We start from the raw sequence: 17,626 nt of genomic DNA, 5'->3' as shown, positions 1-17,626 counted from the left end.
TGTCTCTGGGAGGGAGCCTATAGATAGCAGCTTCCTTGGGTAGCACGTTTGCAGCTCCTTCAAACAGATTTATCAAGCATCTTTACTGTCTCACCACTGCCAGCTCAAATGACTTCTCAAGGAGCTTTGGTTATGCAAGCTTTTAAAAGGTGCATTGTTTTTTCTGTTTGGTTTTTTTTTTTTTTGTGTGTGTGTGTGTGTGTGTGTGCACCAGGTTTTTTTTAGTAACTCACTGCAGCAGATAAATCTAGTGCAGGGTTTCACCATGTGTTAGGGGAAAAAAAAATAATATTCCATTTGTCCACTGTGACCAGGCTTTAAATAAGCATCAAAACTTCCAGCAGCTGTGCAGAGCAGTGGAACAGCACAGGTCAGAGAGATGCTCTGGGAGTGAGGAGAGGAGAACCTGCAGAGCCAGGAGCTGGAAATAGCATCTGGCTGGCAGATCCAGAGGATACATCCATAAGCATTTTAGGGCCTTGGAATGCTTCACAGAATATTCCCCTCTGAGTCCTGGGTGACCTGGAGGAGTTTGGAGACAAACAGGAGCCTCTCAGCTGGCTCCAAGTCCCTCTGGATGGCCACAGAAACTGGGGGTGGAGGAAGGCAGGGCCGGGGAAACAGCCCAAGGAGCTTCCCAAAGAATTTCTCTGCTCATTTACTGCTGCACTTCACAACATGGGAACTTTCAATAATAAAGACTTTAAAGGCTTCTTCAAAGAGCTTCCAGGCTGTATCCAAAGCTCCATCTGGAAGAAGTCTCATGAGACTTTGGAGTGTTTTGTAAATACAGGCAGGGGACAAATGAGGGCTTTTTAAACTGAATCTGGCAAAAGTTGCTTTCTAACAAGAGCTTGCAACAGGCCACATGAGCAGGAGCGTTTCCCAAAGTGCATCCCTGGTGGAATGTCTTTTGGAAAGGCTGCAGTTAATTTGTCATCCCTACAAAGTCTTTTACTACCACAGTAAATTACAGGCCTTTAGGGAATGTGCTGTACTTGGCTCTTTTCAGGTCATGTTCTTGGTCTTGGATTGCTGGGTGAAACCAAATATGCTGCTTCATCCTGTTTGCTTGTGGATTTGTTTTGTGTTTCAGCAGACTGAATAGCATTTCTATTTAAATCGTTCCTCATTCTAACTAAAACAATCGCTGTTCTGTGGTGTCAGGGGATTCCTGAGGTAAAGGAACACTGTACATTTTGTGATTTACTGCCCGCTCTGCCTCTTGAAAGCCCCACTTCGTTTCGGTCCATTTTCCCTGCTTTGTTTGGGCTACTGATGCCTCATCAGCTCCCCCAGACCACAACAGGGCTGGGCATTTTCAGCACTGGTGGCCCTCGTTGTGGATTTTAGGCAGGGGCTGCAGCATCCTTTTCCCATCAGCGGTGCTAATGCTCCAGAACTATGAGTTTTAAGAACTTGAGGTCTCTCTTTGCTGGTTTTCCCCTTTCCTGCAGCTGTTGATGACACTGAGTTATCCAGAGCTGTTGTTTGCCTGTGTGTTCTACTTAGCACTTCTGGCAGTGTATGAGAAAAGAGTGATAAATACCCAGGAAAGCTTTCAAAAGTATGAACATATAAATCTTCTATAGATCGAAAATATCTCCCACTCTCATCTTGGTATTTTTCCCTTCAGTCAGGCTCTTAGCAAGAAATTCCAGAATACTTCACAAACACAGATTTAGGCCTACAGCCTTCCTCCTCCTCCTCCTCCTCCTCTCCCCGAGGAAATGACATTCTCATTCCTTGTTTGCAGATGAGGAATGAAGGTCTGAGTGGTGAAGTGACTCGTCCAAGGTCAGCTGCTGAGTTAGTGGCACAGCTATGAATAGACAAAGGCATTTTAGCTCAGCTCTCTGCTAAACAAGACTGTGCCCTCCCCATTTCAATTTGTCAAACTTCATGACTAATAACATTTGAGCATCTAGAACGTGGCAGAAGAATTTCTTTTCAGCAGCCAGCAGGTAATCCCTGGTTACACCAACAGCAGGGTGGCACTCCTCCCTGTCCCCAGGGATCCTGATGATACATTTTGAGTTTTGTGAAGAGAGGGGAGAACTCCTTGGATTGCTGTTTGTGGCTGCTGTAGCTGCTCACCTGAGTGTTCACTTTGGGCTGAAAACAGAGATCCCAGAGCTGACTCTTCATTTGTCTTGCTGTAGCAGTAATGAAGTGTCCTCAGAGCAGTTTGCCTTCAACAGCTATTTTAAACCTCCAGTGCAATCTGCTGTTCCTTGAAGGGAAAAAGTAATTCAACTAGAAGTGCTCTGAGGAGCCAAGTGAGGGAAGTAAATGTTGAGTGGTGCTAATCAGGAAGAGGAAATATCAGTGTGTGTGTGTGGGCACTTCCCTGCTCACATGGCACAGCCCTGCACCAGCCACGTAAGAAGCTTTGTGATCAACACATGTCAAGGGCAATTAATTCCTCAGCCAGCAGCTGTTATTATTAGGACAAAGAGTGGCCAGACATAGAAGGAAAGCCTTCAGCTGATTTATTTTCTCTATCTTTCCCCTCCAAATTGATCAGTTGCTCAAACCCCAGTGGTGAACTCCCATGCAATAAGAATTTTAAATTTGCCATCTCTTTTATTTTTTTTTCAGTAGGAGAGTTTGTATTAGATTTAGAGCACAGAGGAACAGCTCAGGGAAGGTGTTTAGAAAGTCCTCCCCACTTTAATGCTATCAGCATGGAGAGGAGTTGTGTGTTAAGCTGGTAACATAATAATATGTGGGCTGAATTAAACCCACCTCAGACTGGTTTTCTCAAACTTAATTGATGGAAGCAGAGCACTTTTAGGCTGGATTTAATACCTTCCCAGAGTTATTCCAGGATTGCTGCAATGCAACTCTGGGTGTTCTAAACACACCTACGCTGCCAGAGAATCAGGAAGGATGTACTTAAAAATCCTCTAATTTATCTAATAACATCTTTAGCAGCTTTTTGTGTAGGTTTAGCATTGTAATGGAAATGCATCCTTTGGCTGGATAAAGAGCTGCTGTGTGGAGCTGCTGGCTCTGGCTGTGAGGACACGTGAACAGCACTTGGAGCTGGGGGGGAAAATACTCTGACTGCTACACCCCCTGTAAATGCACCTTTCACTTGTGTCATGGCAGTTAAAATAAAATCTAAAATTTCAGATACTAGTGTTCGTGGCTCTGGGTATCCACAGACATTGCTGTCTCCCCTCCCAGGCCCTGGCACAGCAGAAATTCTTCCTCTCTGGGATATTTCTCCTTTGCTGTTTAGGTCCTGAGACACTTTTTTTTGTTTTTAGCCACTGTTGTTGCTCCAGTTCTTAACACCAGGTTCCCTCTTTGCCCATCAGTGGATGTTCCTGAGGGGTTCTTTGTAAGTGACACAAAACAAGTTTGGTTTTTTCTAAAGAGTTTCAGCACTGAGCTGGTCAGGGGAAGCCTTGGACTGGAAAGAAGCTCAGATTCCTGCGGGTGCCCTGCTGGTAACTGCTGGAATAATTCTTCTATCCCGGCCATTGCAATCTCTCCCTTTTTGGGGGAATCTCATGGAACATGAGCAGAACCAGCACTACAGCGTGAAAAACCTGCTCTTTGTGAGCTAAATAAAGACAGGAAAAAAGAGACACAAAATCAGCTCCTCCACGTGCCGGAAGGAAGGGATGTCCCGGTGTGTTCTGATCTGTCCTGCAGCAAATGGATCAGAGCCCTGAGCTGTGCCTGCCCTAAGGCTCCTGATTCCCCCAGCAGCCCAGCACCCTGTAATGCCTGGCTGGCAGTTCCAGGGAAATGCAATTCCAGGGAAATGCAATTTCCCCGGGCTGGCAGTTCCAGGGAAATGCAATTTCCCCCGGCTGGAAATTCCAGGGAAAACCTTAGCAGGGATGGGGCCCTAACGAGGTGCAGGCGGCTCCCTGTGTGATTTCCATTCTAGACAAAGCTATTTATTGCTAATCTTATCCTTTAATCATTTATAGATATGTTGAACAGAAGAAATAGGTTAAGGAAGTGTTTGTGTTCACGGCTGTTCCCTAGATTTCTGACTTGGAATTCTGTGCTTAATGGATCATTTCTGGGCTGAAATTGGCTCTGTGACTCTCTCTGACACTGGAATGTCTTGGGAAAGACACTGTTACCCCAATAATAGCTGTGGAAATTGGAAGTTTCAGGCTGTGTCAGCAGGAGACACCTGGAGAAGTTGAGGCTGACCAAAGGGAAATGCAAAGTCATACATAAATTAAGAGGTATTAAATTCTTCTTGAAAGAGAGAATGTACATTAAAGTGGCCTTACCTTGCTATAGATTAATTAACCTTGGGGGATACCAGCTTTAATTAAACTGCAGTGAGTTAAAGCCACTTCACTCTGGGTAGAAATCATTCCTGAGGGAACTTTTTTTACCTTTTGCACATCAGCTCCCCGTGGGTTAACCTGAACTCCCAGGGCCTCTCAGAGAGGCTTTGGACACTTTGAAACCCTGACTCCAAATCTTAAGAGAAACTGGACTTGAGTTAAAATTGCACCATGCATATGTAAAAAATGTACAGTCATGTGACAGACTCTGGAGGGTTCAAGTCTAGATTTGAAAAGAATTTAAATAGAGGTTATGAACTGGAACATTAAAACTTAAGAAACAGGGAACACAGGAGTGAAAGAGGACAACTAAAACCCATCAGTGAGTCTGAGGTCTTGCTGCACTGCAGGGCTGTGACAAAGAAGAACCTTGGTGAAAAACACACTCATGTTACCTTGCTGAATCACACTAAACATCTTTCTGTGGGTTTCTCTTTTTCTTTTCCAGTAATTGCCCTTCATTCCTGGCCTCTGCTCTAGCCAGAGCAACTTCAGATGAAATCCTGCAGAGCGACCTGTCAGCACATTTCCTGCCCAAGCACGTGGACAACGCCGATGGCATCATCCGTAAGTGCCACCAAAGGAGCCTGGCCTGCCCTTCTGGGACAGGAGCAGCCCATGGCAAGGTTCATGGGGAGCTCAGCACCCCTCCTCACAGAGCTGCAGGTCTCATTTCTCAGTCAAAGCTTTCTCACCTTTGGAATCACTCTTTTAAGTGCATTTTCATGGCTGTGTCTGATGGCCCTGAATCTCTCTCTCTCAGCACTTTACACAATGTGGTTCTGCTGGCAAGTGCCAGTTGTCCTCCCTCATCCTTGGAGCAAAGTCAAATATATGTGGGAAGAGATAATTTAATTCTGAATTATTTCAGTCAATGTGGTTTTTACTATGGCTTGTAAGTTTTTTTATATGGTTTTAGCAAAAGGTAGTATAAAGAGATTTTCTGATTAAAAGGAAAAAAATTCCTTTTCCTCATTTATCTGTGCTGCCTGACAAGATTTTTGCAGCCTCCAGCTCAAGGTCATGCACCCTAACTCATTTCAGGACTCTGCTGGCTTAAATAACCTTGAAAATTGGCTGGGTTGTTCATTACAATAGACCAATGTTTTTGACATGTACTGACAGAAATTCTGCCATTTGATCTTGAAAATACAGTCCCCAAACCACTTCGTCCATTCCTTCCCTTTTTTGATTAAAAAAAAAAAATCCTGTAAATTATTCTGGGGATAAGGAGGCTCTATAAATCTGGCTCTTCAAAAGGAAGATTTTGCTGTATTCCCCAGAGGCCCTTGGAAACCTGAGAAACAGAAAAACATGCTCTGGGTTCCCTTTCTGTAGGTATTGCTGCCTCCTCCTGCTGAGCAGGTAAATGGAATAGATTTGTCATTGTTCTGGCTGAGCAGCCTTCATTAATTTCAAATTGAGATCTCTGAAACTTGCATAAATATTTGACAGTCTCCAAGGAAATGTTGACTAAGCCTCCACACAGAATATCTACAGAATTCAACAAAAAAGGAAAAAAGAAAGGAAAAAACCCACCACAAAACCCTCACACCTACAGAAATTGCCATTTAAATATATCTAAGGCTGTAAGACACAGATGCAAACATAGATTGAGATGGGGAGAGACTGCAGCAGGCACTAAGAATAGGGCTCCAGATGCAGTTTGTTGAGGTGAATTGTCATAATGAGGATACTTGGAAATAAAATATCCCTTTGCTGATGCAGTGTGAAGTGTTAAATTGTGAGGGTTTAGGGGGAGAGGAAGAGAGAAAACATCCTCTGGCCTGTAGTACAGCAGCAGCTTCATAGAAACCCTGCAATTTCAAATAATCTAAGTGATAATTTTCCAAAACAGAACATTTGCTCAAGTGTCACAGAATGACAGAATCACAGAATGGTTTGGGACACTAAAGATCGAGTCCCACCCTCTGCCATGGGCAGGGACACCTTCCACTGTCCCAGGCTGCTCCAAGGTCCATCCAGCCTGGCCTTGGACCCTTCCAGGGATCAGCCACAGCTTCCCTGGGCACCCTGTGCTCCAGCAGTGCTCCCACAGGGGCAAGGCTTGGCCTAGAAAACCCCAACAAAACTGGGGGCAGCAGCAGCTCCATCCTAGAGACCCCTCCAGGGGAATCCCTGAGAAGCCTGGGGTGGGTGCTGAGAGGAGATCTGCCCTCAGTGGTGCTACACAGGGAGATGTTAATGCTTTGGAAGAAAGCAGAGGAAAGTGTGGCAGGTGGTGAAAATGGGATTTCTACATCTTGAAGTTTGATGCTCAGAGTTCACCGTGCCCTGATGCTGTTGGAGCTGCTGCAGAATGTGAAACCAGGCTGAATTTTGCTGCCTGGCTGAAATATCCTGTTCCATGTGAGTTTTTTTAATGAGCCCAGAAAGATTTTTACTCTGTGTAATACAAGGAGACATTTACCTGATTTGCCTCAAGTTTGAATTTGCTGGAAGATTAAAAAAAAAGCTATTTCAAATTTCCTTAGTGGCACATTTCACTCTGAGAATTGCAACGTGACAAATCATGTCCTGTACTTAGGAGTGGTGAAAGCAATTCTTGGTGTGCTGGTGGAAAGAAATGAGAAACTCCATGTTAAAAGAATGCAAATCTTAAAAGAAGCAAAACTGGTTGGATGTAGGATTGCAAAAATAGGGGTCTGTTATATTTGGGGTGACCATGTGTTTTTGGATATCTGAGTCACAGGCCATGACTCTTCTCTTCCAGCTGCACTGGAGAGGAGCAAGAGATTTTCCATGAGAACTGAATGATGTTGGATTTCTCTTTTGAAAGGTCAGGTTAAGGACATTTAGGTTTGGGGTTTGTTTGTGGAGGAAGAGAATCAAGTGGAAGTTTGGCATGGTTAAGGCACCACCAAAGCTGGATAGCAGGACCATGTGACCTGGGGGTGCTATGAAATTTCCAGGAGATGTCACAAAACAAATCCTAATGTCCCATTACCCACTTGCTCCAGGTTCTAGAAGATGGATACAAAGAGATCTAGAGTTCCTAGATAAGGGAAAACCTCGGGCTTGGTTCTGACCCCTCTTGTCACACTGTCCATGTTTTTAACACAGCTTATAAAATATGGCTTTAAAAAGGAGGATTTGATTCCTGGTATTCTTTCCACCCTCATTCTGCCCTGTCATCTTTGGGAACAACAACACCTGAGTTGGATTTCCCACTCTCTGTGGTGAAGTTCCAACCTTGGGGATTTGGGAGCAGCGGGAGGGAAATGAAATTCTCCATGACACAACTGCAGTGACAGCTGAGTCAGCTCTGGCTCAGCACGGCAGCATTAACAATTGATGAGTAATTTCCAGCTGTGAGGGGGTGGTTTTTATTGTGGTGTTTTATTATTCTCCTGTTTTAACCTCACGAGCAGTTTCTGATGATGCTGACACCACACAGGGTCCCATGGGAAGGGGGGTGAGGATCTCAGCAGGGCACTGGGTTCAGGGCCATCCTCCTGCAGAGGTGCCACAGCCACAGGACTCTGCCATGTGCCCACCTCCCTTCACCCCTGCCCAACAGGGAGAAATGGGAGAGAAAATCTGTGGCTTTCCTGTGGAAAACAGAACTTGGGCACCTCAGGTTGGATGTGTTCCCTCTTTAAATACATTAATGTGGTGGTTTTGGTTCATCAATTTGAAATTTTCCTGTTGTGAGATAGGATTAGGAGGAAGGCAAAAAAAGGTAAAAAATTCAGGAAACCTTTACAAACCACCACAGTTACCCAAAGAGATTTCTGGTGGCCCCAGGGAGAGCAGTACAGGTGGGGTGAGGAACCCCCACACTCACCCTGTGGCAGTGCTGGGATGACCCAGTTGTTTGATTTCCAACCCTTGGTTTTAAAGCTGTGTGATCAAGGAGTCAAGGTTCCTTTTGATTATTTATCCAGTGTATTTTCAGCTTGATACATTTGGGTTGAACCAACTCATAATCAACAGAGCTGGGACAGTATCTTGTTCCTAAGGGTCTTGGCCCCCTGCTCACTGTAGACCTAGGACAGAAATTTGTACATGCTGCTCTAAGGCTCTTCACAGAATTCCTGGGAACCAAGAAAAATGCTGCAACTCTCCCCTCTCCTCCCTGCGTGTGAGCTCCTCCTCCTCCTCCAGGAGTGATTGGCACTCCTGGATTGCTGCTGTTTAGCTTTGAAGATCGCTGGCTTTGGTGAGAGATCATGAACAAAGAGATTTGGATGTGTTCAGCTCTGATGCTGACTTCCTGTTTTCCTCTCCTGAATTTCAGAACAAATGTCAAGTGCCTGAGTTTTCACATTTTAAAATGACAATTTCTGAGGAGTGACAGTTCAGCATTTTCTTAAATTTGAGGCCTTTATGGTTTTCTCTTTTGGTCACGCAGATTTCTCTGACACGCTGTTGTCAGGAATATGGGAATAATAGGAAATCTGAAAATAGCTAAGAAGGCACCTGTGCACTGCTGAAAGTGCACAAAACATCTTAAAATGACTCTACTAATTTCTGCAGATTGTTTCCACTCTCTTGCCTCAGTTCTGCAATGAAATGGTGTTTAGAACAGAGACTCTGGTCCAAACCCAGTGTGTCACTGTCACAGAGGGTGGGTTTTGTGCCATGACAAAGTCCCTGTCAGAGCTGCACCACCCTGGGCAGGGCCACGCCAGGGATCCAACACTTTTCGTGCCTTTCATTTTCTCTGCTGCTGCAAATGAGTTCCCCAAAGGCACAGGGAAATGTTTAAGTTAAAAAGACAAACAAACAATGAGCTGCTTACTGATGAATGCTGATTATGGTGAGTTTGGCTTCCTCTTTTCATGCATCAGAGCCCAGAATTTCCCTGCTGACATCAACTGCTTGGCTAAAATGGTTTTGTTTCATCTTTATAATGCATGCAAGGGAGAAAACTCTGACTTAATAACACTCTCAAGGCTTTCATTTGTGGTTTGTGCCTTCCCCAGAGATCGAGACAGTGAAGTTGGCCCGTTTAGTTTACAGCAAACTGCACGAGATCTGCAGCAGCTGGGTGAAAGATTTCCCCCTGCAGCCCAAGCCCCACCGCTACTACGAGACCTCCATCCACGCCATCAAGAACATGCGCAGGAAGATGGAGGACAAGCACGTCTGCATCCCTGACTTCAACATGCTCTTCAACCTCGAGGTGAGCACAGAGCAGGGGGGACACACAGCTCCTGCCATCAGGGGTTCCCATCCTGGAGAAGCAGGAGGTTTTTTCCATTGAGGAATGCAAGGGGATGGGCCTGAGGAAGGTTGGCAGTTGGTGTTGACCAGCTCACCTCACAGTTCATCTCTGAAGCCACTTGGCAGCTGGGGGTGGGTCTGCTCTGCTTTTCAACTCTTCCTCTTGGGAGGAAGAAGGCAAAAACAAAATTAAGGAAATTAAATTAAAAAAAAAAAAACAAAACAAACCCAAAACGTACAGGACTATGGGGTGCAGTTCACACACAGTTCTAGAAATGTGAACCTGCCTTCCCTTCCATGAATTTCTTGATGTGGCCATTGGTCAGATACTCATTCTTGCTCTCCCTTAAGATATAAAACTGGACACTGAGGAATGGAAAGTAAAAGAAAATGGCAAGAATTTTACCTTAAGAATCGAATTGCTGCATAATTGCTTCTTTATTACACCCTGTCACTTTAATAACCATCTTCTGCCCCATCCACATTCTTACCTTGAAATGATACTAATGCAAACAGAGGCAGATGTTTCCTTTGCATGTCAATTGTCAGCTTTCTTATTCCAATTTATGTTGGAACCCATTACCTAAAAATTACAATGTGCAAATATTCCAGTCACTGAGCTGGCTGTCAAGGTTGAATTGGCTCTGTCAGTGGGTTGGTGTTGTGTGTGTGAATAGGCACAGGAGTCGCTGTCTCCTGGTACCACGTTGTTTCTCTGAACAGAGGAGGAGAAGCTGAGAAAACTGCCTTGAGGATGAGTGATTTTGCTGTATTTGATTTGTGAATGTAATCACAATTTTCTGATGAGAGAGCACATGCAGTTTTTTTAAAACACAGGCATCTAAGATGATATATTTTAGATTTAAGGAAAAAAGAAGAGTGAAAGCAGAGGCTGGCTGGCTTCATGTTTTAACTGTACTGGCATTTTATCCCTGGTGGATTCCAATCATGAGGTAGACTTCATGCAACTGTATTGGATGTTCTCTCTCTGTGGTTTTTGCAGTCACAAAATCTCCCGCACAATTTGATGAGAATGGCAATTCCTATTTGAGTTGTGTGACTGTGCTGTAACAAATGAGACCTAAGGAACACTGAGAACACTACACAGGAGATTCTGGCAGGGCATCTCTTGTACTCTGCAGGTAGAATTCAACAACAAGGTGAAATTTCCCATTGATGCAAGTGCAGGTGGTCAGGGTAGTTTGATTTTCCAGTGGAGACTCTGTCTCTAATTGCAATTTAATGAGCACAGCACAAATCTCACGTTCAAAGCTTGCTTGTGTTGCTTTCGCCTGAGTTTTTTCCTCCCTGTGTTTCCACTGGCAGGACCAAGAAGAACAAGCTTATTTTGCAGTGTTTGATGGCCATGGAGGAGTGGATGCTGCCATCTATGCCTCCATCCACCTGCACGTGAACATGGTGCACCAGGAGATGTTCCAGCACGACCCAGCCGAGGCTCTGTGCCGCGCCTTCCGCGTGACCGACGAGCGCTTCGTGCAGAAGGCAGCCCGGGAGGTGAGGGACTCTGAAAGCATTAACCTGCAAATCCTGCCTTCCAGAGCAGGGCTCCATGCACAGGACAGTCAGCACAGAGCTCTCCGTGCACTGGTCCCCACTGGTGGCTTTCTGTCCATGGTGTCACATCCCATAAAAATGTCTGCTCCTACTTCTCACAGCTTCCAGCTCCTCTAAAGGATGCTGCTGCCATTCCCACACTCACCTGCCTACCAGGCTCAGTCCTCAGGTTCACTGTCACACAGGTTCACTGTCAGCAGCAGGAGCAGTCCCAGCAGTGCCCAGCTCCTGGCAGGCAGGTGCCATGCCAGGGATGTCATGGGGCACGTTTGTGTTCAGCCAGGTTGGCTCCCAGGAGCTGTTTGTGAGCAGTTGTAGCCGTGGGGAAAGCACTGCCTGTTCCTCCCTGGGAACAGGCTCTGTGCTGCAGTTCCAACGTGTTCTGTCCCCGAGTTCAGTAAGGAAATGCTTTGAAATGGAAATGTGCTCCTTTCCAGAGTCTGCGCTGTGGAACCACCGGGGTGGTGACTTTCATCCGAGGGAATATGCTGCATGTGGCCTGGCTGGGGGACTCCCAGGTCATGCTTGTGAGGAGAGGCCAAGCTGTGGAACTGATGAAACCCCACAAACCAGATCGAGAGGTGAGAGGGGCCTGTCTAAACACCCCTGGGCACTGACCAGCACAGGCCCCAGCTTTGGGGGAGCGCTGCCAGGCCAGGATCTCTTTGAGCAGCAGTGCATGTTCCACTCACCCTGGTTTGTTTGGAACTGTGTAAAAAATCCTTTGTCTCATGGGGCCTGCTGTGTTTGTGAAAATCTAGATCTTGATGGGAGTGTTGAGTGTGTGATGCAGCTCTGAGTGCTCTGTCCAAACCTCTCTTGTGTTGCTGTTCAGGATGAGAAGAAGCGAATCGAGGCCCTGGGCGGCTGCGTGGTCTGGTTTGGAGCCTGGAGGGTGAACGGGAGCCTCTCTGTCTCCAGAGCTATTGGTAAGAGAGAGCCTTCATTCCTTTTTGAGACTTGCTTTGCTTTTAAATTATAAAATTTTAATTTTCTAGTCATCAAAATTTGACATACAGCTGAAGATAGACCTATGAGCAATAACCTCTATTTTTCCCCCTACAGTCTGAGGGAATAATTTCCAAATAATTACTTTAACTTGGGGTAAGAGTCATTGGCTCCACACTGAGTTAATAAAGGGCTGCTGGAAGCTGTGGCTGCAAACCCACAGTTGTGTTTCTCTGCTGTTCTTCCACAGGGGACGCCGAGCACAAGCCATACATCTGTGGGGACGCAGACTCTGCCTCCACGGTGCTGGATGGCTCTGAAGACTACCTCATTCTGGCCTGTGATGGCTTCTATGACACAGTGAACCCCGATGAGGCAGTCAAAGTGGTGGCTGACCATCTGAAGGAGAATAATGGTGACAGCAGCATGGTAGCACATAAATTGGTGGCATCTGCTCGGGACGCCGGCTCCAGCGACAACATCACGGTCATTGTGGTGTTTCTCAGGGACATGAACGCCGCGGTCGCGGTCAGCGAGGAGTCGGACTGGACAGAGAACTCTTTCCAAGGTGGCCAAGAAGACAATGGGGAAGACAAGGAGAACCACGGAGACTGCAAACGGCCCTGGCCCCAGCACCAGTGCTCAGCACCTGCGGATTTAGGCTATGAGGGACGAGTGGACTCCTTCACCGACAGAACTAGCTTAAGCATAGGCTCCGGCGTTAACCCCTTGGATGATCAAGGCTATTTAGACCTGACAAAAACAGAAACTAGTACACCTCAGAGTGCCAAATGTCTGCCACCAGTCCAAGTGTTTAGTCCTGGCATACCAAAGAGCGCGGGTTCGATCAGCAGCTCCCCGGTGAAGAGCGAGTCCTCGGGCTGCGCACGGAGCGATCGCAGCGAGGACGGACGGAGCGATCGCAGCGAGGACGCCGCCCCTCTGAGCTCGGGAGCTGCAGGGCAGGGCATCTACAGGGTCAGGGGTTTGTCCCCCGTCTTGTTCGGGCTGGAAGATGAACTGTTCAAATCCTTGGGAAAACGAGCAGCGTTCCCTCATTTCCGGCTCTGCAGTGGGAAGAGGCGGCGAGGAGCCCGGCTCAAACCAAAGTTTCACACGCCGCTCTGGGCTCACGAGCCTTCCCAGGGAGAAGGATCCGGCCTGGCCCTCCCTGCCCGGGCCCGCAGGAGCAGGAGGGCACTGGCCCGACCCTCCCCGTGGCGGAGGCTGCCCAGCCACGGCTCTTACAGCGAGTGTTTGATGCGAAGACAAAGTCATTGTATACCAGACCCACACCTTCATCAATGTAAAATGTAACCATCCCCTCGTGTTCCCCTGTCAGACTCCCAAAGTAGACATTCCCAAAATAAAACTGGCATCATCAGAAAGCGAAAAAAAAAAAAAAAAAAGAAAAAAAAAAAGGAAAAAAAAAAAAAAAAAAGAGGTGGGCATTTCCGAACTGTACTCCAGTCCCCTGCCAAGCTCAACCCCTGTGTAAATAGATCTAGGAATTAACCAATGTAGTTGTTTGGATCTCTAATAAAGTTTGGTGGTGGTGCCACCCCCAGCAATGCCGCAGCCGCCCGACCACCCGCACACACGAGTGTCCAGCACATCCAGCAGGGAGAGCCCGGCAGCCGCTGCTCGTGGACAGAAAACGCCAGGGCACGGTCCCTAAACACGCAGAAGGTTGCACCTGCCTGAGAAATGTCTGTGGAGCAATACTCAAAGAACGATCTGGGTTAGAACTGCCAAATTTTTTTAGAGCGGGGGGAAGTTTCCGTAGAGTCGAGGTGTGGGGTTGTTTTGGGTTTTTGTTTTTCTTTCCGTGTTCTGCTTTCTGTTTATTCCAGGTGAGCGTTAAGACGAATTAGAAAATTACATCCACTTTTGCAGGTAGACGACTAAAAGCCATACAGGGTTTACCAGGTACCTTAGGAATGGACACACTAAGCTCCTGCTGCTCTGGTCTCAGACTCCCATCGAGGTACAGACTCATGATTTACCTTTTTTTTTTTTTTTTCCATGTAATATCAAATGCGGAGTATGAAGAAAAGTTTTCTTGCAGTTTAAAAAAACCCTTCTTTCCTATGGCTGGAGGTGCAGTGTAGGAAATTTCATAACTTTCTGGTGCTTTTAGTGGCATTTTTCTCATTTCTCAGTTTAGGAAATTGTTCTCAATGAGTTGAACATGATTGTGCTTAATGCTTTGAGCCAACCTCTTCCCACCTTAACTTCATCTCAGGTTTTAAAAGAACCCAACCCGTGGAGGTGTCCAGTCCCACCCTCTGTCCCTGCGCCCGTGCCAGCAGAGATCAGGAGCTGTTGGATGAGCTGTGTGGCTCTGGTGACGATTCCCAGATGGCAAAGGCAGCGTTTCACATCCAGTGGCAGCAGGAAGGAGGCAGCAGCACGGCTGCCACAGGTTCAGGGTGTGTAGGGATGGGTGATGGATGGATGGATGGATGGATGGATGGATGGATGGATGGATGGATGGATGGATGCTGGAGCAATGCAAAGGAGATGGAAATGCCGAGGGTGCAGCAGAGCAGGGGCTGCGCTGGGGCTTCAGCAGAGAGGATGGGATTCAGTGGAATTCAGAGCAGGGCTCTGCTCCGGCTCCCGCGGGTCCAGGAGGGCCAGGCAGGAACTCAGCTGCCCTCCTTTGCATAAGCAGCGGCCACCGAGCCCTCCCCGCTGCCGAGGTGAGGTCACACCCTCAGGGGAGCCGCTAATTGGGACGTAAATAAGCGGCCGATTCCCATCAGCTCCACTAAGTCCAGATCCCGTTCCTACCCTTTGTTACAGCGATGCATTGGGAGGAGTATGAATAAAGTAAGTCTTCATAGGCACTTAGTGAACAGTTCATATCATTTTAGCAGTAACAATAGCAGTATTAGTGTTTAGCTAGAATTTGCAAAGTATTTTAATATTAAGTAGTCAAGAAAATTATTCAACACGACGAGATGGCGAGGCTTGAATTCTGCCAATTTCCGCTGCTTCTCTCTTTGATGCACTATTTTAAAAGCAATCTGATGAACAGCAAAAGGCTTTGTGAGCAACCAGGAGTTGGAGTGTGGCTTTAGATTCCTTTGATCTTTTTCAGACTTTGTTTTAATCTTACGGGATCATTGGCTCTTATCTGCCATCTTATTCTGCCTTAGCTGTTGTCAACGTTCTCTTTAGCTGCAGCTTCTGTTCCAAGTCAGATTTACTGAGGAAATTTGAGAAACCATGAAATGGTAAAATATGCAACTCTGGGGCATCTCTGTGGTGCCTTTGTTTTAAATTATTCACAGTAATAATGACTCACTGAAAGTCCATCTTTAGCTGACTGTCATGTTCCGGAGAGAAAGGTGGTGTAAGTGCAATTCTTGATGTGAGTAAATTAGAATGCAAACCCGTCACGGATGATAAAACTTCTTCCCAGTCTGCAGGAGCAGTTGAAGAGCACTGGACTGCATGTGTGCTGTTTTGGGAAGGATCTAGCTTTTTTAGGTGTGGATTCATAAATGGTAATTCTGCGACTCATCCCATTTATCTTGCTAGGAGAAAAAAAAATCCACCATCGTAGTTGCAGTGTGGTCAGGTAAAATCATTGTATAGATAGAGCAAGTGTTCATTTCTTCACTAACTGCATATTTATAGAATAGATAGGAACCATTTGTAAGGTAAGTCCTTTAAAGTTCTATAATATTAAAAGTAGTGGTTATTGGTCTGATTATGCTGCTCTTGATTCTACACACTAGACAAAAAGCAGTGCTTGTGAAATGCAGTGTTTTCTCTTAATGCCACTGGTGATAGGAAGTAGTTCCTTCAGTTCAAACTCCTGTGCCCTTATCTGCTGCTTGCTGACGTAAGCAATAATCCCTCTCTAACGGTATCTAAGTGTTCTGTATCTCGTACCTTGATCGTCTATCTGGTGACAGTGTAAAATATTAGGCTATTAGAGAAGTATCTCATTGTATTTATTAACTGTTGATACTGAGATTCAGTCTGTGACCTGTGTTTTGTATTTTTATCGTGTATCTTAGTGGTGGTGAAAATTTGTACAACGAATCTTTCCAATAAAGAGCTGAAGTATCCCTTTTCCGCGTTCACACAACCCCCATCCCTCTCGGTCGACGTGGTGACCGTGGTTGCAGAACCAGGAGGTAGCAGTGACAACATGACTTTAGTTTTGTTCTGTTTCAGTTGTGGTGGTTTTGAGGAAGGGGCTCGGGGCTGCTTTGCCTGGAGCTGCTCAAAACTCGCTCGTAAGCTCCTCACGGCTTCTCCGAGCCTGAGCAATGTGTGCGGTGCAGAGAGCAGAACAGCACCAGAGCAGGGAGCTCTTCACCCATCCCATTTGCACTAAGGTGGGTGGATACACACGTGTGGAACTTTTCTTTACCTAGAAGTGCCATCCATTGTCCTTGGAGTGAGAAGCATTCTGTAGCTGAGTTGTTGAGCGCGGTGGCGCCGCGGCGCTGGAGGACAATGGCCAAGCAGACTTTAACTTACACCACGTTTCTGGTGGTGCATCATCCTACAAACTCTGCCTGTTTTTGGAGCACTGTGTGCCAGTTGTCCCATGGGCAGGTGAGGCACAAGGAGTTGTGTGCATAGACGTGGCTGCTGTAGTTCAGGTCCACTCTCTCCTCACCAAATCCTCCCATCCCCAAGATTCTGTGGGAATAAAGCAAAATGAGAAAGATTGGTCTAAATTAGGGGCTGTTTTAGCACAATTTCTTCACTCGGCACTTAGTCACATAAACAAAGCCATCCAAGGGGATACTGCAGCTTTGTTCATGTCTGTAATTTAGGGCAATCTTTCTTTAATTCACATCCTCTTTGCAACAGGAGCTAAACTCTCTACCCTCGTATCACGTGCAATAATAAGGAAGCATTAACACAACCTCGGACTCCAAGGTCCGTGCCCCTCTGCAGCCCTGGCAGCCCAGCCATGGCACAGCCCTCGCCAGCATTAAAGCTAAAGACAAACAACCCCCACCTGTCAGGGTCTCGTACCACCCTTGTCCTGTCCGATTTTTCCTCTCCTTCCCTCTGAAGACACCTCGGGACGAGAACAGGGAGGTGGCTGAGCTCACCCCCAGTGCTGCTGCTCGTGGCCAGCCAGGTGTGCTCTCAGCTCCTGGGGGCTCCTGCTGACCTTGCTGTAGTACCTTGTTCATGAAACATGTTCTTTATGAAGTGAATAAATTCAAGCTAAATCATGTACCAGTGTTGGGACTTTTCCATTTGCAATCTTGTTCTACAGTTCACCCGCGAGTTTAGTTCTAACCATGTATTAGTCATCCATATTTTATTTATGAAAGCTGTTTATACAGGAAAAACTGCTGAAGTTTTACCAATATCTTAATAAAACAGTAATTTAAACCACGCTCCAGATAGTCTGGTTATTGAAGAGCTAACAAAAGCAGCAACTAGCTGTGCCTTTAATGTAGTGAAAGGGGGTTTCCTTTGTGGGATATGGAACTGGAGTTACTCTGTTGAGCTCTGGCTTCCACTTGGCTGCCAAAAGGGATGGGGCTGTTATGGCACAGCCCAAGGAGATCAATCTCTTCCAAACCCCTTTCCCTTCTTGC

General features: G+C 46.4%; 1 protein-coding gene across 2 annotated transcripts in view; it reads left to right on the top strand.

Moving 5' to 3' along the window:
• The window catches only part of PPM1E (protein phosphatase, Mg2+/Mn2+ dependent 1E), a 61,070-nt gene extending 43,649 nt beyond the window's left edge, over positions 1-17,421 (top strand). The window contains exons 2-8 of one of the 2 annotated variants that reach the window (XR_015807914.1): positions 4,774-4,892; positions 9,275-9,474; positions 10,842-11,030; positions 11,528-11,671; positions 11,926-12,019; positions 12,289-14,025; positions 14,284-17,421. Coding sequence is in view for 1 of the 2 variants with exons in the window: in XM_014876414.2 (XP_014731900.2) it covers positions 4,774-4,892; positions 9,275-9,474; positions 10,842-11,030; positions 11,528-11,671; positions 11,926-12,019; positions 12,289-13,355 (1,813 nt within the window). In the remaining variant the exon portion in view is untranslated. Of the gene's footprint in view, positions 1-4,773; positions 4,893-9,274; positions 9,475-10,841; positions 11,031-11,527; positions 11,672-11,925; positions 12,020-12,288 lie in introns of both variants that reach the window. The other variant, XM_014876414.2, reaches the window with a different exon arrangement.
• Positions 17,422-17,626: the final 205 nt, after the last annotated feature.

The sequence above is a fragment of the Sturnus vulgaris genome, chromosome 21 (assembly GCF_052056855.1).
Source record: "Sturnus vulgaris isolate bStuVul1 chromosome 21, bStuVul1.hap1, whole genome shotgun sequence".
Lineage (NCBI taxonomy): Eukaryota > Metazoa > Chordata > Aves > Passeriformes > Sturnidae > Sturnus > Sturnus vulgaris.
The sequence above is the reverse complement of the archived record's forward strand: the minus strand, read 5'-3'. Positions and strand labels throughout refer to the sequence as shown.